The 24255-nt window shown below is 41.6% G+C and overlaps 1 protein-coding gene across 1 annotated transcript; it reads left to right on the forward strand.

The window, feature by feature from the left end:
- Nucleotides 1-469: 469 nt before the first annotated feature.
- On the forward strand, nt 470-23939 carry ANKRD22 (ankyrin repeat domain 22). Its single transcript, XM_083614272.1, has 6 exons — nt 470-686; nt 8928-9123; nt 17451-17554; nt 19512-19589; nt 21813-21911; nt 23507-23939. The coding sequence occupies exons 1-6, from the start codon at nt 666-668 to the stop codon at nt 23582-23584; spliced, it is 576 nt and encodes a 191-aa protein (XP_083470398.1). The 5' UTR covers nt 470-665; the 3' UTR covers nt 23585-23939.
- Nucleotides 23940-24255: the final 316 nt, after the last annotated feature.

Here is a 24255-nt window from a genome sequence, read left to right on the forward strand (position 1 = left end):
GGCAGGTGTGTGTGTATGTGTGTATATATATGTATATATGTGTATATATGTGTGTGTGTGTGTGTGTATATATATATATATATATATATATATATATATATATTTGTGTTTGGCATTCATGTGCATTACATTTTGTCTGCAGCCACTTGTATCACCTCAAATAACAATGTAATCTTTCTGCCATTTCTGGTTTTACAGTTTCATTCTCTTTTGCTAGTTTGGTCCTCTTTAAAGACACATTGTATGAACTGAAAGAGCTTTTAATGTTTCTCTTGCTTTTATTTCAACAGCTTCCTTTAAGGAAACCTCTAATTTATGTTGCCAAACTGACAAGAGTGAGCCAACTCTCTTTCTGTTGTAACTTGTACTACGAAGATGTGGGAGTCTTTCTGCAAAGCAATACTCACCTCTGCCTCACTGGGCAGGGCCTCTAAGCACACCATTGGCTCTCGGTGTGACTGATTAAGAAAGCCAACTTGCAGCCAACAGTAGGAAGCACTTGGGAGTTGAGTACAATACTTGAGCCTGTTTGCTGTTCAGAATGCTCAGCTGAAGGACTTTGCAGGTTACATTTCATCAAATCGAAGGACAATACAAAGTCAAGAGCCTACTAATCCACGAAGGAGCAAAGGATTCCAGCCAGAATCCCAATATACAAAAAAGCCATGGGGATATTATATTCACAGGTATGTAAGGTGTTTCCTAGTCTGCTAGAATACAACAGAAGTCTAGCAGGTCTGTTTCAAAGGATTTATAAAATCTTATTTAAGTACTTCCTCAAGTGTAACTTTAAAAGTGACCTGAGGATCTAAGGCATAATCATAGCAAGTGTAATAACCAGTTTTTCATACAGTGAATTAGATTACAGATAGCAAGGGCAGGTATTTGAAAGATTATTGTGGTTTATGGCAGCTAAACAGCATGAACTGGGCATTCTTTCCTAGAGTCCTCAATATAGATATTTCTGTAGATCTTTGTTAATGAGAGGGGCAAAAAATGGTGAAAAGCAATGCTTTTTCTCATGTGCACCTCACATTAGACCCATCCTGTAGCTTAGTTCAAGTCCTGGCCTGTGAACCTTAATGAAACAAGCCACACACACACACATATTTGCTCTTATTTTAAAAAGAAGAAAAAACTGTAATAAATGATAGTTATTTTATTTTATAAAATGTATAGAATGCTTGATTAGGAGGGGGGGAATCCAGTGTTGTTGTTTTTTAAAAAAACAAACTATATATTTGAACAATTGTGTAATTTTGCATCAACTATCTGTATACATTTGTAAAAATGTTTCCCCCATTAATGAACTTAGACAGTTGTGTGCTGATAGACAGGGAGTCATTAAGAAACAGCAGATGGTGTATCAGCATTCTTTGGAGAACCCCAAAATATGCAGAGACATTAGAAAGCTCAGTGATAGGGATTGAGTAAGCTCAGTGACGTCCAGGAGCCTTGGAATGTTGAGTATCATTTGGAAAAGAAAACCAGAAAACTGGGGACAGCAGCAATGAATGGGCTTGCTTGAACCTATTTCAGCTTGTAATATCCTGGAGGAGAGCATGCCTGTCTCCCTGGGACCCTGAACAGAAGCATTCCTGTTAGAGGGCGTGAGAATACCGAATACATTTAATCCCAGATTTAGAGAAAAACTTACTGGTGTTTGTGATTTTGGGGTGTAGCACTACTGCACTGCTCAAGAAAAACCTGTTTCTACTTTTTAAAGGATCATTATCTAAATGTACAGCATGTGGAGAAAATGTGAATGCTTGTTAAATGTGAATGGGAAGAAGACATTTCTGACGTACACATAGATGAGCCAGTTGTCATGTCTGGTTGGATAGCATTCCATTTCAGGGAATGATCTGGGTCTTTTGAATCTAGCCTCTGTGTTCTTTGTTTTACTCACACATTTTATTGCAATGCAAAAGGCAGAGGGCCAGGTTTGTTTGCTTTTGCTGGAGGTGCATAACGCATGCATTCCTGTATAAGGCATTACTGCCTTACTTCCTTGTGGGTCATAACTGCCTTCAGAACCCCAGTGTGTGTCTCTTATGTTCAGGACCTCCTGGTGAGGTTGGAGCACTTCTGATCAGTAGATCCACTCTTATTGTTTGTTTAGACTCCTGCTCCCAACTTTACAAACCTCCTTCTTCCCTTATCTGTTTCCTCCAGCTTTTATAATGCTTGCCCTTCACTTTTATTCAGCTACAATCTTGCCCCTCTTAACATTGCAGCTGATGGTATTTCTCCTTATTCATGTTTTTAGTCAATGCCTTGGGCCTGTCTCTTGTTAATTTTCTAGGGTTGTTTTTGTTGTTTGTTGTTTTGCCTCTGCTTGTCACCCCACCTTCTCCATTTCACACTGATTCACACATACACATTCCCTTTCTGTCCTCCATTCCCCCACTTTTGCACTCTCGTATTCATTCTCTCCTTCATGTCAGACTACACTCTACCCAGAGACATACCTAGGGATTGGTGAAATTGGTCCCTGCTGGGGGCACAGGCCCAGCAAGGGTGCAAAAATCACCCCAGAAATCTGTCTCCAGTTGTCTGTGCAAGGTTGTGAGTTTAGACAAGAGCTGGGAGCTAAGTGGTAAGTGAAATGGCAAGGTAGACCACTGGAGACTATGGAGTGTTTGACATATAGTAGTTTGGTGATGTGCTGCCACTGTTGCGGTGAGATCAAACACGAGAGAAGTTTCCCATCCTTCATGCACCATGGCCCAAAGGCATGTGAATGTTTTCACTCTTCCTCCTTGCCTGTCTCTTACTCTGGATGCCTTGCGTACTTGGGCCATGTAAAATGTAGGAATTTCTAATGTGGCTATTGTGGTGAAGTGATTCTCTCCCCCCCTCCCAGGGGACTGTGCCAATACAGTTGCTTGCCAAGGGTGCAAGGGGCCCTATGTATGCCTCTGACCCTACCTTCACGCTAGGGATGTGAGAAGGCCGCAGTTTCCATTCTGACCTGTATTTGTCACAATCAGCACTGTCTCCTTTCTACTGCAGTTCAGCTTCCACAAAATACTACATTATTCATCTCACAGTGTGCATGGAGTGTTAGGGGAGGGGTAGTACCTCTGATGGGGGGCATGTCCTGCTCCTTCTTAGGTAGTTTGTCCACCTTTGGTTCCCACTCTGAACTCAGCTCTCACCTGTGACTCCTAGACATCTGAAGGCAACCCTATCAGGAAGTTTTTAATGTTTGATGCTTTAGTATGTTTTATATATTCTGTACGCCACCCAGAGTGGCTGGGGAAACCCAGTCAGATGGGCAGGGTATAAATAATAAAATTATTTATTTATTTATTTATTTATTTATTTATTTATTTATTATTATTATTATTATTGAAGCTGTCAGCATGCGACAGCATCTACTCCCTAGGAAACTGCTTTGACTGGCCAGCTAAACCAGGTGAGGGTAGCCAATGGGTCTCAAACACTCAGTGAGTTAGAGACTTCCCCTGCATGCGAAGACAAGCTCTGGCAGATTGAGTGGCCAAGACTAACAACCAAGAAGGCAGTTTCTGCATGTGCTGGAGAGGGAAGTGATGGGCAGATGGGGCTCCTGAACCTGGGAAGGTAGCCCATCTAGGAGAAGGAAAGTTCTGATTCTAAATCTCTGCTGCCTTGCCAGATATCTTTGGGAGAAGAAAAAGCTGAGGAGTAAAACCTATACAAATGTTATGTACTGAGTTGAATAGGATCCAAATTGCAGCAGTCTGATTGGTCCTAGAACAAAAGGATTCAGAATGCAGGAGTTTGATTGGTCCGCAGGAGCCACCCAATCCAACTCCAGGTGGAAGTGAATCCGCAACCTGATTGGCCTACAGGAGAATCCCAGAATTAGCCAATCACATGGGGCCCATTGTGTAAATAATGCAGACAGTTCGGGGGAAATGCTATTCCTCACTACTATGAGCTGAATAAAGAGCATGAAATCCACACTCGACTCCGAGTATATTTCAACAAATCTGGAGTGGAGTCCTAACAGAGTTGGATGGCACCTTCTACACTTCCATCTGGCGACTCCTGCAGCCAAACTGGTGCCTAATGTATTGCTCTGCTTTCCTTTGGACCACATCAGCAAGCCTGAGGGGGGGGGGTCTTGTCGTTTGGGAAGCCCAGGATCTCTACACACACTGCCCAGGCTTGTGTCACAGGGAGGCCACTTTGGTGCTGCTATATAACACAGTGGTTTGACTTCACCCCTGGAGGTGCACTCCATTGTCTCTCGAGACAGACGGATGCCAGCAACAACATCTTGCCATCCGCTATTCAATGTAAGTTACATAACCTCTTATGTAACCTACCTTGATTTCAATGTAAAGGAAATGTCAAAACAGTGTGTAAAAGAATTACATCTCCTAAAAATAATTTGTTTGGCTGATTTCCATTTATGACCACAGATGAACATGCGAACTGCAGCAATTTCAGCTCCCTTTTCCATTTTCACCAGAATGGTCTGACTTCCCTACTTCATTAACATGCTTGCCTTTTGCTTTTCTTCTCTCTCATGAGCTTCCATTCATCCTCATTCTTTCTTCTGCCGACTCTTTTGCTGACTCATCCTTGCCTGTATTTTGGTTTACCAGTTTCCCCTTTTCTTCCTTGGTAGTTGGGACCTACACCCGTTGTGTTTTTCACCCCACTTTTTTTTAATAAATAATTTTTATTTGATTTTACAAATTCATTCACACTCAAAATCAAAAATAATAAAAATTACACAAGATTCTTTCAAATCTCTAGACTTCCCTCTGCCCCTTTGTGGGTTCTTTAGTTAACTTTTTCAACTGCATACTATAAGCCCTCCTAATTTTCCAGTCCTCCATTATGTCCAAAGTCTATGTAACATTACAAGAGTTATTTAAGACCTGCCAAAGAGTTCAAGTGTTTACAGTGGTCTGTCAAATATAATATAAATTTCTCCCATTCTTTGCTGAAGTTCTGGTCCTCCTGGTTTCTGATTTTCCCAGTCATTCTTGCCATCTTGCATAATCCACCCCACCTTTATCCTTTATCAGGCGGAGTAGTGGCCCATCCCCAGTGCCCCACAATGTCACATTCAAATGGACTGCCAGCGCCACACTGCCATTTAGGGAAACCTCTGTAGGGGCATCCCCACATAAAGTGTTTAAATCATTACTATAGCATATAAAATAGTGACCATGACAAATGTTCATAAGAGTGCCCTGTTTTGTATTTTAATCTTAAACCTATGCAAGAGCAGAATATTGAAGCTTGCTGGCAGCTAAATGATTCCAAGTGAGCTACAAATCAGCTCTCATATCCTCCAACATTTTTTTCAATGAAAATAGGTACATCCCATTCCATAGTAATAATAATTGTAATAATAATAATTTTATTATTTATACCCCATCTATCTGACTAGGTAGTCCCAGCCATTCTGGGTGGCTTCCAACATATATAAAAACATTACACACACACACACACACACACACACACACACACACACTTCCCCCAAACAGGACTGCCTTCAGATGTCTTCTAAAGGTTGTACAGTTACTTATCTCCTTGGCTCGGGGTTTGCATAGCCATATACCCTCCAACAATTCTCCAATGAAAATAGGGATGTCCCAAGAAAAAGTGGGACATTCCAGGATCAGTAAGAAACTGGGACGGTTTCTGTAAATCTGGGACTGTCCCTGGAAAAAGGGACACTTTGAGGGTCTGAGCTCTGACTAGTGTAATAAATATCCTTTAAAAATGCTCTTTTAGTAAATTCCCTTCAACTAAGATTGAAGACAGATGACTCCATAGTTTGTCAGTGACCAGCAGTGAAGCCAGTTGAGTTGCCAAAGGTCTTGTACTACTTTTTGGTTCACGGGCCTTACTGCTTCTCTGATGCAACCCTGCTGCCCTTCCAGATTTGGACATGAGTGCAATATGTATTACACATGTGAGGCAAGAGGGTGTCCTGCTGCTGTTGCTGTTACTGAACAGCATGAACAGCACTGAACAGAGATGAGGGGTGATCGGGGAATCTGATCTTTGCAAATTCTGAAAGAAAGCCTGAGTCTCAGCTCCCAGCCCATTTGGAACATCTGGGATCTGCGAAAGCCAGTGTATAAATGACTTTCAGTTGATTCCAGTCTGGGACAGTGTAGTGCTCTGCTGCTGTCTTGGAACTTCAGCTCCCATCAACCCCAGCCGGAAGCCCCAATGATAAGACATGATGGGAGTTATAGTTCACTACATTTGGAGGGGCAGTACATTGGCTACCCTTGTCCCAGACTAATGTGCCAGGAATGGCTCCCCCCCTCCACGAGGTTCTGGAATTCCCAAATGTCTCCCAAAGAGTTTTCATCTCAAAATTTCTTTTGAAATGCGTGTTTCAAAACTATCCTAAAGCTATCCTATCTTTAAAAGACATCTGAAGGCAGCCTTGTTTAGGGACGTTTTTAATATTTAATGCTGTACTGTTTTTAACATTTGATTGGGAGCTGCCCAGAGTGGCTGGGGAAACTCAGCCAGATGGACGGGGTATAAATAATAAATTATTGTTGTTGTTGTTGCTGTTATTATTATTTATTATTATTAAAAAGGACATTTGCAAATGGACAATGATTTAAATAAACACTTTAATGTATTTTAAAAAATATGTCACATCTTAATACAGGGCATGGCAGAGGATAGATGTGAAAGCGAGAGAGACAAAAAATAGACTGATGCTACTTCAGCCCCCATTCCCTGAGCTACTCTCAATTCTTCTTTCTCCAGACTTCCATATGTATGGTTTTTGTGCTTGCACGGTGAGCTCAGGTGGCTTTTGAATCCAGTCCATCTGAATACGTAGTATGCATTCTCTCACTACTTTCTCAGTCTTCTTACTGCTTGTGAAAGTTAATGATAAACTAGTTTGTCTGCAAGATGCCACAGCACTCCTCCTCTTCCTGCTGCTACATACAAAGGTCTGTTTCAGGTGCCACATGGGTGCCAGAATTCTTGTATGTGAGATGAACAAGGAAGCACGCGGGATGTTTTAGCGTCAGGTGTTTCAGCTGTGACTCTTGCAGGTTTCCTTTGGATTGAGCCAATGGTGACTAATCTGCTAGCACCACTCTGTGGATTTAAGCTGTGACTGCAGTTTTGAATGCCACGTGACTCTTTCTTTAGCTTCTCCTCACTTAGAAACATTAGGCAGGGTGGGAGGCTTTTGCTTTATATTTTGCTTTATAGGAGTTGAGTATCATCTGATTTCATGGCACTCAGAATATTCTGCACTCCCTCCATCAAAACTCAGGTGTAAATACATGTAAATGTGGAGTCTTTACGAAGTAAGCCATATTTCACAAAGACACCACAGACTCCTCCATGATAAGCAACAAGAACAAAGGGTTGGGGCTCCAGATAAATATTACTGTGTACCTCATGTGGAATGCCCTCCCACCAGATGTCAAGGAGATAAAGAACTACATGACTTTTAGAAGACATCCGAAAGCACTCCTGTATTGGGGTGTTCTTGATGCTTGGCGTTTTATTATGTTTTTATATATGAGGGAAGCTGCCCAGAGTGGCTGGGAAAAACCCAGCCAGATGGAGGGGGTATAAATAACAAAATAGTTGTTGTTGTTTATTACTATTAACTGTTGAGAATTATGCCTAAAGACCAGAGAAAGTACAAAATCTGATATATGCACATTCACTAGCACATGTGCTTTAAATGTACAGTGTACAGCCTTGGCAGACACAAAAAACAACAGAACTCTATTTGTTTTTGGGGTAGGCATTGCTGTTGAAACAGGAATTCAGAAGGAAGCAAGTCTGACACATATCCCCCAAATCCCCAAATGAGACTATGTCAGTTTTCCTTTGAACGGAGGCTATAAAGAGTAATCTGCTAGCCCCACTCTGTGGATTTCAATTGCAACTGCAAGTTAAACTGTGTGGGCAGATCTAGCCCAAACATTTCTATCAAGAAGTGGTGGTAGTGGGGTTGCATTTGTGTTTTTGCTTTACTTGCATTGATTATGCAATCTAAGGTAGCAGTTTCTCATCTGGTTTTGCTCTCTACTCCGCTATATTTAAGTTTTCTCGCATTCCCAAAACTTGTGTGGTGGTAAGGGTGTATGCTCTGTAACAATTTTCTTTCATGTGGGGCAGTTCACACTGTGGCGCTGTGGTCTAAGCCACTGAGCCTAGGGCTTGCCGATCAGAAGGTTGGTGGTTGGAATCCCCGTGACAAGGTGCGCTCCCATTGCTCGGTCCCAGCTCCTGCTAACCTAGCAGTTCTAAAGTATGCCAGTGCAAGTAGACAAATAGGTATCACTGCAGCGGGAACGTAAACGCCATTTCCGTGCGCTCTGGCTTCCGTCAAGGTGTTCCATTGCACCAGAAGTAGTTAAGCTAGGCTGGCCACATGACCCAGAAAACTGTCTCCGGACAAACGCTGGCTCCCTTGGCCTGAAAGCGAGCTGAGTGCTGCACCCTACAGTCGCCTTTGACTGAACTTAACCACCCAGGGGTCTTTTACCTTTACCTTTTTTTATCACACTGTAGTGAAGGTGAGTTTCAGCTGCCAGTGAAGTGTTCATTTGTCTACTCTGCTGCACACCCAGACTCCTCTTAAGCTTGGCCATGTTGGAAATCTTACACAGCTACATTCATGGACTCTCCTTCCTTGGATGTTTTTAAGAAGAGGCTGGATGATCATTTGTCATGTGTGATCTAGTTGAGATTCCTGCATTGCAGGGAGTTGGACTAGTTGACCGTCAGGGTTCCTTCCAACACTTCAATTCTATGAAGGATCTAGATGTGCGGTTTTGTAGTAATCTGGTTAGGGTAGATGGAAAGCTGTCTGCATGCTCATGTCTAGTCAGCAAAACACCACAAGTCTAAGTTTGTTAACCTAAGACACTTTGTTGAACTGTCTTCATTTCCCACCTCTTATTCTTCTGCAGCCCATTTGTCAGGCAGCTTATAATAATGACTTCAATCAACTGCAGCTCCTTCTGGAAGAAGACAGTAATTATTTGAATGTCCAGGACAGCTTTGGAGGAGACACGCCATTGATTTGTGCCTGCAAAAAGGGGCACAACAGAATTGTCAGTTATCTTCTGAAAATGAATGCTGATGTAAACATAAAAAATAAGGCAAGTCTCAGCAAACGTATACCCAATGAGGTCTTCCTTTATGTTACCAAAGTCATAATGTGATCTATACTTTGAAGTGGAGGGGGTAAGTTTCTCACTCATTATTTGATTAGCTTAAAATCCTCAGATATCCAGAAAAAGATAGATGCTGTTATTCACTTTTCCCATACATAAAAATGTTATGCTCAGACACAGCTTAGACATTTAGAAGGTATGTCTCAGCAAAATCTTTCCCACGTGCACAGTTCTTATTCACAGAACAAAATCAAACTATAAAACCACAAAATATATAATCAAAATAACAACAACAACCCAATAAAGACCCCCCCAAACAGCCGCATTTTATTTTTTTTTTTTTTCACATTTAATTTTTTATTACTTGCATCAAGAAAAAGATTAAACAAAAGAATTATCTACACACACATGAGCTAATAAAAATAGAAATCATACACAATCATACACCACTAAAGAGAAAAAAAGTAAGAACAGAAGAAATATAAAAGAAAAAAAAAACTTAATTTTCACATTTACTCCTTCTTAAATTAACACTTTCGGGACTTCCTTTAGCTTTCCCGACAATCATTCGAAATAATACTTTAAGCTACGCATTTCTTAGTAAATATTGTCATTATACTTTTTTATATTTATTTCTTAATATATACTATTCATTATTCGTTATACATTATTTGTACTCCTATTATCTTCAAACAATAACTCATATTCACTTACAGTGCATCTCTAAATCCCCTTAGCGTTATTTTCCCTTGACTAATAAGTTCCAGATAATCCACATACTTTCCCCAATCCTTGGTAAATTTTTGGTCTCTTATGTATCTTACTTTACCTGCAAGTCTATCCATTTCCATGTAATCTAGTAGTTTAGATCTCCACTCCTCTACCGTTGGTATTTCCTGTCTTTTCCACATCTGAGCAAGCATTACTCTTGCTGCTGTAACTGCATAGTACACTAGTTTACAATCTTTTTTCTTTATCTCATGGCCTAACATGCCTAATAAGAAAAGTTCTGCTTTCTTTGAGAACGTATATTTTAAGATCTTCTTTAATTCTATATAAATTTTTTCCCAGAACTGCTTCACTATTCCACACTCCCACCACATATGGTAGAAGGAACCCTCACTAACCCTGCATTTCCAGCATTTATTATCCACCTTATACATCTTTGATAATTTCATAGGTGTTAGATACCATCTATAAAACATCTTCAATACGTTCTCCTTTATCATTGTACAGGCCGTAAAATTTAATCCTTCATTCCAAAGTCTTTCCCAATCTTCAAATAGTATACTATGTCCTACGTCCTGTGCCCAGCGAATCATCACACATTTAACTTCCTCATCTCCTAAACTCCAGTCTAACAGTATCCTATACATTTTCGAAACAGTTTTCTCTTCTTTATTTATAATCTCCATCTGAAACTTGGATTCCTTCTCTCCATAGCCTCTCTCTTTAAGATCTTTCTTAAACATCTGATTCACCTGGAGATGGTGTAGCCAATCGAAAACATACTCTTTGACCTGATCGTATGGTCGGACCTTCCATTTACCGTCTTCTTTAATTATTAGCTGATTATATCTTGCCCAGTTACTTCTCATATTAATAGCCTTTACGCACATTACTTCCAGAGGTGAAAGCCAATGTGGCGTTTTTGGTTCCAGCAAGTTTTTATATTTTTCCCAAATTTCAATTAGTGGTCCTCTAAAAATATGATTTCCAAACCCCCTGTGTATCCTCCATTTTTCCCGCCATAAATAGGCGTGCCAGCCGAAGTTGTTGTCATGACCCTCCAAATCCAATAACTCCCTATTCTCCAACTTTACCCAGTCCTTAACCCAACTTAGGCAAACCGCCTCATAGTATAACTTCACATCCGGCAATGCGAAACCTCCCCTTTCTTTTATATCTGTCAATAATTTAAACTGAATCCGCGGCTTCTTTCCCTGCCAGATGTATCTCGAGAGCGTTCGTTGCCACTCTTTAAAAATTCGGCTTCCTTTAATTATTGGGATAGTTTGAAACAGAAACATCAACCTGGGTAATACATTCATCTTAATTGTGTTAATCCTGCCCCAAAATGACAGTTTTAACCTCCCCCATATTTCCAAGTCTTTTTTTATTTCCCTCCACGTCGGTTCATAATTATTTTTAAATAAATCTATGTTCTTAGGTGTTATCCAAATACCAAGATATTTCACTTTTTTGACTACCTCTATTTGTGTTTGCTGTTGAATTATTTCTGTGGTTTTCTGATCTAAGTTTTTGCTTATTATTTTGGTTTTACTCTTATTTAATTTGAACCCTGCCACCTCTCCAAATTGCTCTAATTCTTTCAATATTTCTTCCATTGCAGTTGTTGGTTCCTCTGACATTATTACAACATCATCCGCATATGCTCTGATCTTGTATACATTCTGTCCGACCCACACTCCTTTTATTTTTTGGTTCTGCCGTATAGAATTTAATAGGACTTCCAATGTCATTATGAACAGAAGCGGGGAGAGCGGGCAGCCCTGTCTCGTTCCTTTTTGTATCTTTATCTCTTCTGTCACTATGTTATTAATGATCAATTTGGCTTTCTGGTCTGTATATATAGCTTTTACTCCATTAAAGAAATCTTCCCCCACCTCCATATATTCTAAATTTTTCAGCATAAAGTCCCAAATGACATTGTCAAATGCCTTTTCGGCGTCTACAAACATCATTATAGCTTGTTTGTTAATCCTAACAGATAAGTACTCCAACATATTGATTATATTCCTTGTGTTGTCTCTCATCTGCCGACCTGGCAGGAATCCTGCTTGATCTCTGTGAATATTTTCTGATAACAACCTCCTCAACCTTCTCGCTAGGATCCCTGCAAAAATTTTATAATCTATATTCAGCAGTGAGATCGGTCTATAATTTTTGACCTGGGTTAAATCCGCGTCCTGTTTAGGAATGAACGTAATAAATGCCTCCCTCCAAGTCTCTGGGAGTTCTCCTTTCCTTAGAATATTATCCATAATTTCTTTCATAGGTCCCATCAATACAGTTTTCATCTCCTTATAATAACCTGCAGTAAATCCGTCTGGACCTGGGGCTTTTCCTCTCTTTAGCTCTTTTATTACATCTTCTATTTCATCACTTCCTATTGGGGTATTTAGTCGTTGTTTTCCCTCCATTGAAATTTTCTGCACCCCTTTGTCCCTCAGAAATCTTTCTATTCTCCTTAAATTAGTTCTCTCCCTGTTAGAGTATAGTCTTCTATAGTAGTCATGAAACTCTCTCCTAATTTCTTTGGGGTCTGTTTTCTCTTCCTCTCCTACCTTTATTTTATTTATTGTACTCCGTTCCTTCCTCTTTTTTATTTGCCAGGCAAGCCATTTGCCTGATTTATTTGCAAACTCAAAGTTTTTTTGTCTTAATTTTTTGATATTCCACTCCACCTCTCTGTTTATTATTATGGCAAATTGGGCTTGTAATATTTTTATTCTTTCTTTTGCTTTCTGACAATTGGGTTTTTGGGCTAATTTTTGTTCATTTACCATTATCTGCCTCAAAATTTCCTCCCTCCCTTTCTCTCTATTCTTATTTTTAATTGCATTTTGCTGGATAAAGTAGCCTCTTATTACTGCCTTGCTTGCGTCCCACACCACATTAGCTTTTGTTCCTTTACCACTGTTTTCCTTAAAGTATTGCTTTAGTCTTTCCTGCGCCGTCTCAACAATTTTTTGGTCTTCCAGAAGATAATCCTTCAATCTCCATCTAAAACTTCTTGGCTCCAGGCTTTTTATTTCTAACTCTATCGGGTTATGATCTGAAATTACCCTCGGTCTTATTTCTATTAGTTTAATTCTTGGGCATAATTCACTTGAGGTCCATATCTGGTCGATCCGTGACATAGACTGATTGGGTTCCGAGTGGAAGGTGAATTGTTTATCTAGTGGGTGTTTGAGACGCCAGATATCTATCAAATTACTATTATCCACCATTGAAAAAAAAGATTTTGGTAGTTTCCCGTTCCTACTTCCTCCTTCTCTATACCTATCCACTTCTAGAGAAACCACCCCGTTCAAATCACCCATTAGCACAATTTTCTGATCTACATATTCACATATTTTCTCTTCCAATTTATTAAAGAATTCCGACTTATTGTCATTTGGGGCATACACCCCTATTAACACCAAATTTTCTCCTTGCCAATTAATACGGACCCCTATTATCCTACCCTCTTCATCCTTAAATATTGTTCTAGCTTCAATCTTATTTTTAATATATAGTACCACTCCTCTTTTCTTCTCTTTATCCAATGATTCAAATTCCTTCCCCAATCTCTTGTTAATTAATATTTTCCTGTGCCTTCTGGCTATATGCGTTTCCTGGAGACAAATAACATCCAAATTTTTCTTTTTCAAATATTGCTCGATTTTATTCCTCTTTTTTTTCTCATTCATCCCATTGATGTTCCAACTCCAAATTTTTAACCCCATAATTTCTAACTCTCCCTAACTCTCCCGTGAATTTTCCTTTTCTTTATGGATTCTCTGGGTCCCCCTCTTCTACTTCGCCCTCTGTTTCTTCGTCTGGTCCACTCCCCCCTCCCTCCTCTTCCTCTTTCGATTCTGATTCTCCTGAAGCTCCTCCCTCCGCTCCCCCCCTTCCATTCATCTGTGCTCTTAACTCTTTATATTTTCTCAGGAATTTCCCGGTTTCCTCCTGATTTAATAACTTGTGTTTTTTGCCTCTATATGCAAAAGATAACCCCTCCGGGAATTCCCACCTGAATTCAATTTTATTTTTCTTCAGTGCCTGCACCAATGGTTTATAAGAGTCTCTTCGTTTGAGTAGTCTGATTGGGATGTCTTTAAAAATAATGATGTAATTCCCCTCAATATTCAACCTCTTTTCCCTATTCTTTTGAAGAATCTTGTTCCTTATATCTTTATCTTTAAATGTAATCAGGCAGTCGCCTGTATATCTCTTTGTTCTTGTTGAGCTAACCCGCATTCTAAATGCACTCTGCACATTTTTGGCCATTTCTTCCACTGATATACCCATCCATTCCGCTAGCTCCATTACTAATTTCTCCTTAATATTTTCATTTTGTGCCTCTGGCACTGCCCTCAGCCTTAGATTCACCTCCCTCTGTCTCAATTCATTCATTGCTATAATGTCCTTCATCTCTTCCTGTGCCTTATTTAAATCCATCACTTCTGCTTTCACCTTTTCCTTTTCTCTTTTTATATCCTTTAACTCCAATCTAGTCTTTTTTAATCCTTCTTCATTGAGCTGCGTTCTCCTAAATATTTCCTTTATTTGGCCTTTAAGTTCACTCACTGTTTCATCCATCTTTTTGTCCATTCTCCCAATCCTGTTATCTACTTGTTCTAATTTATATTCTACATTATTTTGACTCTGTTTAATTTCAGCAAGCACCTTCAAAATATCAGTCTTAAAATCCACTTCTTGTTTAGATCCCCTTCTATCACTAGGTACTCCCCCATTCGTACCCCTCTTTCCCGTATGCGACATCCTTCAGATTTTTCTTTTCCCCACCTCCCAGAAAGTATCTTCCTCCCTTATTTCTTTCTTGTGTTCTAATTGTATATTTTTCACCTCCTCCCTTTCGCTATATTGACTTTTCGTCCTTACCCCCCTCCTGGGCTACCAGACCTTTATACAGATCTTTCTATTACACTTATAGTCAGTATAGCGTTTTCCCAATTAGTCCCACAAGTTCACTTCTCTCCGATCTGGTTATCTCTCAGCCAGCTGTTCTTCTCGCCTCCAAACAGGCTAATCCGCGCAATTGAGCAGGGACTCAGGTACAGTTAGTAGCAGTATCGCATAACAGTAAAGGGAGGGGAGAAAAAGGGGGAGGAAAGATAAACAATAAAAATAACAAATAGGGGATGTAGGGGGGATAGGGAGAGGTAGGAGGGATAGGGAGAGGAAGGAGGAAGAGGAACCAGCCGAAAAAAATTAAGCAATCTCCATCCCAACGCTGGGCGACATCAAGTTCTTAAATAAACATTAATTTTCTGATATCTCAGTTCTACCTCAAAGACAACTAGCAATCCAAGTCTCTTTCTGAAGTATATCTGTATCTTTTCTGAAGATATAACTTAGATCACCAAATCTTAGTTCGTCAAGTCTTAGTTACTCATATGAGTCAGCATTTAGCATTTTCGTCTCCAATTGAAAGAGAAAAGAAGTCAAACGCCTCACAGGGAAAAAGGGAGACACCTACAGTGGGGTGGTGTCCACGCTAACTTACTTCGCCTTCTCCTCTTTTTTCCCTTTCTTCTTTCACCGTTTTCACACTGAGGCGGTTTCTAATGGCGACGGGGCTTCTCTTCCGGCTCGAAATCCTTTGCGTTCTTTCATGCAAAACCGAGAAGCACCTCCCCTCTTCTCCTCCCCTCCGTTTCGCCAAGGACCTTTTAATCCAACAAGTTTTTCTCTGGCCCCTCTTCTTCTCTCCTATTGCAACAATATTACTTCCCTTAGAAAGATTCTCTCTCGTCCTGAGAGAGCAGCCGAAGGGCAGTGTTTTATCCGCCAGGGCAGCTCACTTTCACTTTCCCCCTGCACTGACGTTGCGCTGCGTCTGCGTTGATTTCGGGATTCAGCTAAACTCCGTTTACTCCTTTTATTCCTCCGAGACTTCCTTGTTAGTATTTGGGCTCTTGGCCACCAAATTCAAGTATTTTCCTTTTTTTTTTTTGTGTCGGAGTTCTTGGTTTTGAGAGCGGACCGCTGTTCTCTGCAAGCTCAGGGCTTCGCTAATTGGAGGTGGATAATGGCGTCCCTCGACCTGCAAGATCTCTCCGCCACTCTCTTCACCTCTCTCGAGGCTACCTGGCAGCCGGGTTGATCTTTTTCTGGTCACGCTGGGAACCGGACCTTCTGAACACCCTCCAGAAGTATTTTTGGGGGGTCTCCGCGCCCTGGAGTTGCCCCCTCCCTCCAAAATAGCTCAGGCTCTCACTCCCGGTAAGAACCTTGCTTGCGTCGAGCTCGCGGCACACCGGAAGTCCCCCCAAACAGCCGCATTTTAAAAGGGCATAGGATGTCAATCAAATCAACCAAAGGCCTGGCACCTAAAGGTGTATAATGAAGGCGCCAGGCAAACTTCCCTGGGGAGAGCATTCCACAGATAAGGAGCCACTGCAGAGAAGGCCCATTCTTGTGTTGCCATCCTCTGGACCTCTCAAGGAAGAGGCACATGAAGAAGGGTCTCAGAAGACGACCTCAGAGTCCAGGTAGGTTCATATGGAAAGAGGCAGTCCTTGAAGTATTGCAGTCCTGAACCCTTTAAGGCTTTATAGGTCAAAACCAGCACATTGAATTGGGCCCGGAAACTAATTGGTAGCCAGTGCAATCAGACCAGGATCCGTGTAATATGTTCAAACCATCTTGCTCTGGTGAGCAACCTGGCCTCTGAATTCTGCACTAGCTGAAGCTTCTGAGCTGTCTTCAGAGGCAGTCCCACGTATAATGCATTGCAGTAATCTAACCTTGAGGTTACCAGAGCATAGACAACAGTATTTAGGCTATCCCTGGCCAGATAGGGGCGTAGCTGGGTCCCCAGCTGAAGCTGATGGAAGGCACTCCAGGCCACTGAGGCCACCTGAGCCTGGAGCAACAGCAAAAGATCCAGGAGTACCCCCAAGCTACGAACATGCACCTTCAGAGGAAGTGTAATCCCTTCAAGAGCAGGTTGAATCCCACCCAGCTTGTCTAGGGGACCACTTATCTGGATTGAGTTTCAGTTTGTTGGCTCTCATTCAGTCCATTACTGAGGCATATTACTCATAGGCAATTTCTAATAGAGAAAAAGAAGGAAAATGTGCCCCAAATATGTCTAACATAAAGGTAAAGGTAAAGGTACCCCTGCCCGTACGGGCCAGTCGTGACCGACTCTGGGGTTGTGTGCTCATCTCGCTTAAGAGGCCGGGAGCCAGCGCTGTCCGGAGACACTTCCGGGTCACGTGGCCAGCGTGAAGAAGCTGCTCTGGCGAACCAGCACCAGCACAGTGCACAGAAACGCCGTTTACCTTCCCGCTATAAAGCGGTACCTATTTATCTACTTGCACTTAGGGGTGCTTTCGAACTGCTAGGTGGGCAGGAGCTGGGACCGAACGACGGGAGCTCACCCCGCTGCGGGGATTCGAACCGCCGACCATACGATCGGCAAGTCCTAGGCACTGAGGTTTTACCCACAGCGCCACCCGTATCCCAACATGTCTAACATACTCTGTGTATAAAATGGAAGGGAATTGGAGCTATTTGCCTAATATAATGCGAGTTCTTCTGCTTCTCTCTAGAAAGAACGAACATGTTTACATTACGCTGTCAAAAAACGGTTCAGCTTCCTTGACTACCTGCTCATTATCATCTTAATGCCTGTTATGCTTCTTGGGTATCTGCTCATGGTAAGTTCAGCAAAAGAATGAAAATAGCATCTTTATATACCAGCCTTCACAAAGCTTCACCAACCTGGTGACATTCAAACAGCATGGCCACCTTGTCTGGGATTGATGGGAGTTGTAGTCCAAAATATCTAGAGGACAGCAGGTTGGTGAAATCTGTAAGATATCAGCAGATCTAGGGAAGCATGACAGGTTTGGTCACACCAGGCACAGAACTTCTGGGCTGCCACAATTATGACATCCAATAGAAGGCGAGAAGCAGAATGCTGGATTTTGGCATTGCACATGGTGCCACTGAAACTTGAGGTGCTGAGGTTCCTCACTGGCCCCACACCCCATTTTCTGGACATACTTTCTCTCACAACATACTTTATGGGCCCAACTATTACTTGTGCTCCCTTGCTCTAAAAGGTAAATCAACTCAGCTGGGTAATCCCATTGTCTCACTCTCAGAACAGAAAGTACAGTGGTACCTCGGGTTACATACGCTTCAGGTTACATACGCTTCAGGTTACAGACTCCGCTAACCCAGAAATAGTGCTTCAGGTTAAGAACTTTGCTTCAGGATAAGAACAGAAATCGTGCTCTGGCAGCACAGCAGCAGGAGGAGGCCCCATTAGCTAAAGTGGTGCTTCAGGTTAAGAACAGTTTCAGGTTAAGAACGGACCTTCAGAACGAATTAAGTACTTAACCCGAGGTACCACTGTATACATATATTGGTTTGTAGCCATTAGATATCAACCTTGGCTTGTGTGCCAAAGATAGCAACCTTAACCTAAGTGACCCTCATCCTTTGCATACCAGGGCCCGTTCAAATATTTTCAGAAGCCAGTGTGCACCCATAGGCCTTGAGTGATTGTCACATGTAGAAGAAGAAGAAGAAGAAGAGTTTGGATTTGATATCCCGCCTTTCACTCCCTTTAAGGAGTCTCAAAGTGGCTAACATTCTCCTTTCCCTTCCTCCCCCACAACAAACACTCTGTGAGGTGAGTGGGGCTGAGAGACTTCAAAGAAGTGTGACTGGCCCAAGGTCACCCAGCAGCTGCATGTGGAGGAGCGGAGACGCGAACCCAGTTCCCCAGATTACGAGACTACAGCTCTTAACCACTACACCACACTGACACCACACCACACATGTGACAATAGAACTTGTTTTCTATGGTTGACTATGCATACTAGACGCGGGTGGCGCTGTGGGTAAAATCTCAGCGCCTAGGACTTGCTGATCATCAGGTCGGCGGTTCGAATCCCCGCAGCGGGGTGCGCTCCCGTTGCTCGGTCCCAGCGCCTGCCAACCTAGCAGTTCGAAAACACCCCCGGGTGCAAGTAGATAAATAGGGACCGCTTACTAGCGGGAAGGCGTTTCTGTGTGCTGCGCTGGCTCGCCAGATGCAGCTTGTCACGCTGGCCACGTGACCCAGAAGTGTCTTCGGACAGCGCTGGCCCCCGGCCTCTTAAGCGAGATGGGCGAGCAACCCTAGAGTCTGGCAAAACTGGCCCGTACGGGCAGGGGTACCTTTACCTTTATGCATACTAGAAAGCCACAAAGCCAATTACAGCTTCCTAGCAAATAGGCATGCACATGACATTTTTTTAAAAAAAAATGTGCATGCTTCTCACACAGAATTTATATAACATGATGTAGTGCATTCTTGTAACTGCAAGTACAATGCACAGAAATGAATGGAGCCCACTTCACAGTATACCTGCATAGGATGGTGACATTGCATATTAAACTTTGATCACTACAGACTGCATTCACTAAGTAACTGCTTATTTCAGTGGTGAAGGCTAGGGGGAAACAAACATTTTGATACAATCTTGCAAATATAATGTTTAGAAAGTTCCACATCATGAATAGAAGTAAGTTTTCTTTGTTGTACAACCCAGTATGAGAGTTTTCTCATTGTGAATATAAACTGTCATTCTAACAATGCCCCATTGCCCATCTGTGGAACAGGTATCCAGAAGTAAGCAGAATGAAAATCTTATCAAGATGCTACTTAGAGCTGGTGTCGATGTTAATGTTACAGATGATGTAAGTGGACATATATATCCTTGGAGGGTTCTAGGACAATGATATAGTGGAATCCCCAGCTCTTTGCATTGGGAGTGATCAAAAAGTCATCTTCTTTTTTGGCGATCACTTGTAGCTGAGTAAGATTGTCTTCCATGGATATGGTCTTAACGGTGTGTCTGTAAGCAACTGTGGAGGCCAAAAGTATAACCATACCCAAAGAAGAGAGGGATGTGTGTGGAAATATCCAGAGCAGGAAAAAACACATGTGGGGCATCCTCTGCAAATGTGTAGTTTGGACTCACAGAGGCCATTAATTTAAATCATTTGTTTTCTATAGCACTTGTGGCACCCTACTCTGTTTCAGCAGCCCTCACTTACTAGTTGTAGGACAGTAACATGCATTCCTAATCAATAGATTTTATTGCATTAGCCATGTGGCCATAGCATGATATACATAAAAATAACAACATAAAATGGGGGTGGGGAGGTAAAGGTAGATATCGTCCTGGGCAAATACTTAAAGGGAGGGGGGAAAAAAAGAGATAACAGAAGCAACAGAGGATTTAAAACATCGAGTGACCAATAATACAGAAACAAAAAAAAAAACAACAAAAAACTGCTGAGGCTGGAGGAGGATCGTTGAAGGGGTCCTTCAGCTCCTCAGATTTGTCCTAGCTCCATTGTCCTTGTACAATAAAGCTACTTGGAACTTTGTTCGATTGTGCAACGTATCGACTGCAGCTGTGGTGTTAAAAAAGAAGTTAATGCCGCTTTCCTCTTCATCACACTGAGCAGGAAGTTAGCTGCCATCTCGGTAATCCAACAATCAGAATCCTGCAAAAAAAGGGACACTATCCAGGGCTGGATTGGGAGATGAAGCTTGTTCATGAGAGGCGTTAAAAACCGAGATCTTTCATCTGTCCAGTTAGGACAGAAGAGCATTACATGTTCCATAGTCTCCAGGGCCGTGTCATTACAGGTGCATGTTCTGTTTGCGATGGGGACTCTGGAATAACAACCCGACAGAACTGCTGTAGGAAAACAGTTAAGACGGGCACAAGTAAAGGCCCTTCGCTTAGCCTCCGAAGAAATTGTGAAGCAGTATTGAGGGATTCCTTCAGGGGGAGGAATAGCTAGGGCTAGGCCTGAACACGGCCCTCTTGCATCGGCAGCTGTGTTAGAGAAGTCAAGTTGCTGTAACTTCTTTTTAATTGAAGGTAGGGCCGCCGGACTGATACACTCTAATTTAAGAACAGTTTTGCAATTTAGATTAAAAAGAGAGCGGAGTTTGAGGTTAATTGTAGTTTTCCAAGGGGAATTATGAATATCTCTTAGGATCAGATTGGAAAAACCACCTCAAATCGAGCATCCGATGCTAGTAGGTGGGAGCTATAGGAAATGGCTCGACACCATGCTCGTTTTACAATTGAGGGCTGGGCGAACTCAAGTCGTAGGGCTGCACCTGAGACACATCTCGGAACACCGGAAAGAGATCTCAGAAACATATGAAGTGGGCGGTCCAAGTTACCTGATATTGCTGTAGTCCATACTTCACAGCCATATAATAGTTTAGGAACAACTTTGGCATTAAATATTTGAATTGCTGCTGGAAGGTGTTTGCCGCCCTTCTGATGGTAAAATCGGACAATGGCATTGGAGGTCGTGGTTGCGGCGAAAAAGGCAGATTGTAGATGGGTGGTCCAGGAGAGATTATAAGTGAATATTAAGCCTAGATATTTAAAGGCTTTTACCTTTTCTAAGTAGCCACCTGCGATCTTAAGCGGCTCCAGCTTGAATTTGCGGGAAGGAGTGAAGTGGAGGACTTTCGATTTTTTATAATTAATATTAAGAGCTTCCGCCTTACAATAGGCGATAAATGCATTAACTGCATTTGCTAGGTCCGCAGCTGTTCTGGCATTCCTAATCATCACCACCATTCCATCAGGGTGCAAGTTGTTTTAGAAAGTGTAAGAGGACAGGTCCACGTCTTATGAAAGCTGAAGGATAAACTTTGACACAGGGAAAACTGCAGAGGTTGAAGTAAACCTCTGTGTGTGGGGGGGGGGGGGAAGAAACCAAATCATTAGAAGCATAACACAGCTACAAAGTTACAAGGCTCACAGCTCTCCTTTCCTCTAGAAATAAAGGATGCGTTAACAGAGAAGCATTAGGACATGACTGAAACGTCTGCTTCTATAATAATGCATATCTTTCCAAGGGTAATTGTTTGGTTCTTTTCAGTCAGGAAGGACAGCTCTCCACTATGCCTGTGAAATGAAGAACCCATCCATTGTTCCTCTGCTTGTAGGAGCAGGTTCTGATCTCTCTATAAAGGACAAGGTAAGAAAGTCAGAGCTTAATACAGCTATAGTTTTGACTGACTTTGACTAGGCTTCTGGTTCATCCTCTCTTCTGGATGGTACCAACTATTGTTGAGGGAGAACCTGCTGTCCCAAGTAGTTGTCCATTTCTAGAATGAAGGCCAGCACTGCTTTGTCCCTCTGGAGGACCCAGGCTGTTCATCATTTGTTTCTCATGTAATTGATTGAGGAAAGCCTTGATGTTTGTATAGTTCCCCATATATCAGGTATGTCACTAGTTGTTGGACTCCCATCACCCCTGAGTCCTATCTACTGGCTATGCAGCTTGAAGTCCAACAATATCTGGAGAGCTTTATGTTTCTCATCCCTAATTTACATCTTGCAAGCAATCTCAACCCTTGGGCATTCTAATTTAATTTTTACCATCTAAAAACATTCCACTGTAAACTGAAATGTGCAGCTGATTATGGGAGAGATGTAAGAGCTGGGCCATGCAGGATTATACTATTCATTTTGAATGATTTTTTTTTCACACACTGTATCTGCTCTCAAGAGCACCTGCACCAGCTGAATTGGAGCCCTCAGAAATCCTTTTGTAAATTCACATAAAAATGACCATTCTCTCTTGGCCATGAATAATCTCAAATCTTCTGCAAGGTGAGCAATATTGCATTGCAGTATGAAGACACCAAATATGCTTTTTCCATGTTCAGAGACCCACAATACTAAGCTGTGCCTTTGTTGAAGAAAAGCATTTGACTTGTTTCCTTTTTGTGTGTGTTGTTTCTGTCATTAGCTTTTGTAACAGCGGAAGTATTTTATTCCTTTGCACAAAGAATTAAGTGTTCATATTAGCAAGACTGGGAATATTTTGGCCAAAATTGCTTCCTCCAGTGGCAATTCTTTTGTACTGATCTCAAAATGGATAAACAATTGGGAATTATTAAGAAAAATCCCATTAATTTCAGTGGAGAAATTCTCCTTCACTCTAGAACCCACAGCTGGTGACAGCTGGCACAATCTGAAGTAGGAATAGGGGAGAAGATTGATTCTGTTCATTATTAAAGGTAAATCTATCCAATCTGCACTTTCTGAAAAAATGTGAGAGCTGAAATACAGCCACCCTTCAAAATTCTCACTAATCCATCTTTCATTATTTCATTCTCCATTATTTACAGAGATGCATATATTAGGGGAAAGTGTATCTAAAAGTGTACCTAAAAGTTAATACAAGTGAAAATAACATACAAAAATGAATTATATTAGGAGAAATTGCTGGCAAAAATATGCATATTAAGTCAAAGCTACATACAAACAAGTGTTTATGAGGAGAGATTCGTACTGAAATGCTGGTGGAGTTTCATGAAGATTTTCTAAATAAATGTACAAATTGCCAAGCAATGTGGAGAACTGAATACAAGACTCAAAAACTTGAGAGAACTGAAACAGGGAAATCTTTCCATCCCTAATCTGAAGGAATTGCATTTCACACAAGAAGCCATATTCAAAGATTAGCCCTGTTGCCCAGCAATATCTATTAATACACACACACACACACACACACACACACACACACAAATACAAATCATTGCTTATTTTATCTCTTTTTTCCAGGAAGGAGAGACTCCACTTGACATAGCAAGAAGATTAAAGTTCACCAACATAGAAAACATGTTAAGGAAGGATACTTAGCCCATAATGTGATGTTGTCAAGCCCGAGTCAGGGGAGGAATCTATGAGGGCAATAATAACTCCCACAGCACTGACATGTTATAGTAACCTCATGTTTACAGCAGCTACCAAGTTTATACAGCATAGATGGACCGTGTTAAAATCTGCCGCTCTGTATGAATAGCTGATGTGACTTGACCAGAAGCACACGGTTAACATTATGAACATTAAGAGCTATTCATTATTTTCATTCCCCCTGTACCAAAGAATGTTTGTAAAGAGTATGAACAATACTATTTATTTGATGTATACTATCTGTAACGGTTGCAACTGGAAACAGATTAATCAGTAAAGATCTATTTTGTATTTTTTTTTTTTACACAAGGTGTACATTCTCAACTACATAGAATTGGAAAGAGCTGCCAATTTATGACATGGGCATCATAAATGGCAGAACAAAGGGCTGTGTGGGCATGCCTCGGCAGGAGCAGAAAGCTTGGGAAGATGAATATCTCTGTCTCTTCTACATTGTGCTGTTCCCACTCCCAGTAGAAGCAAAACCGCACTAAGGACCTGGGAAGTAGGGTGATAAAGGAAGAGGGAATTCAGACAGGGTGGTTGACAGGTTGAAAGTAGACAGAAGACTGAACAGCAGAGATCTACAAAATGATAATAGGAGATATCATTTTCTT

This window comes from Podarcis filfolensis, assembly GCF_964270895.1.
Source record: "Podarcis filfolensis genome assembly, chromosome: 5".
Classification (NCBI taxonomy): Eukaryota; Metazoa; Chordata; class Lepidosauria; order Squamata; family Lacertidae; genus Podarcis; species Podarcis filfolensis.

Bases quoted from the DNA above. Each gene is read 5' to 3' on its own strand.
- ANKRD22 (XM_083614272.1), top strand. From the start codon at position 666: ATGGGGATATTATATTCACAG. The intron at 687-8,927 runs GTATGTAAGGTG...ATTCTTCTGCAG, and splicing joins TGGGGATATTATATTCACAG to CCCATTTGTCAGGCAGCTTA. The intron at 9,124-17,450 runs GTCTCAGCAAAC...CTCTCTAGAAAG, and splicing joins AAACATAAAAAATAAGGCAA to AACGAACATGTTTACATTAC.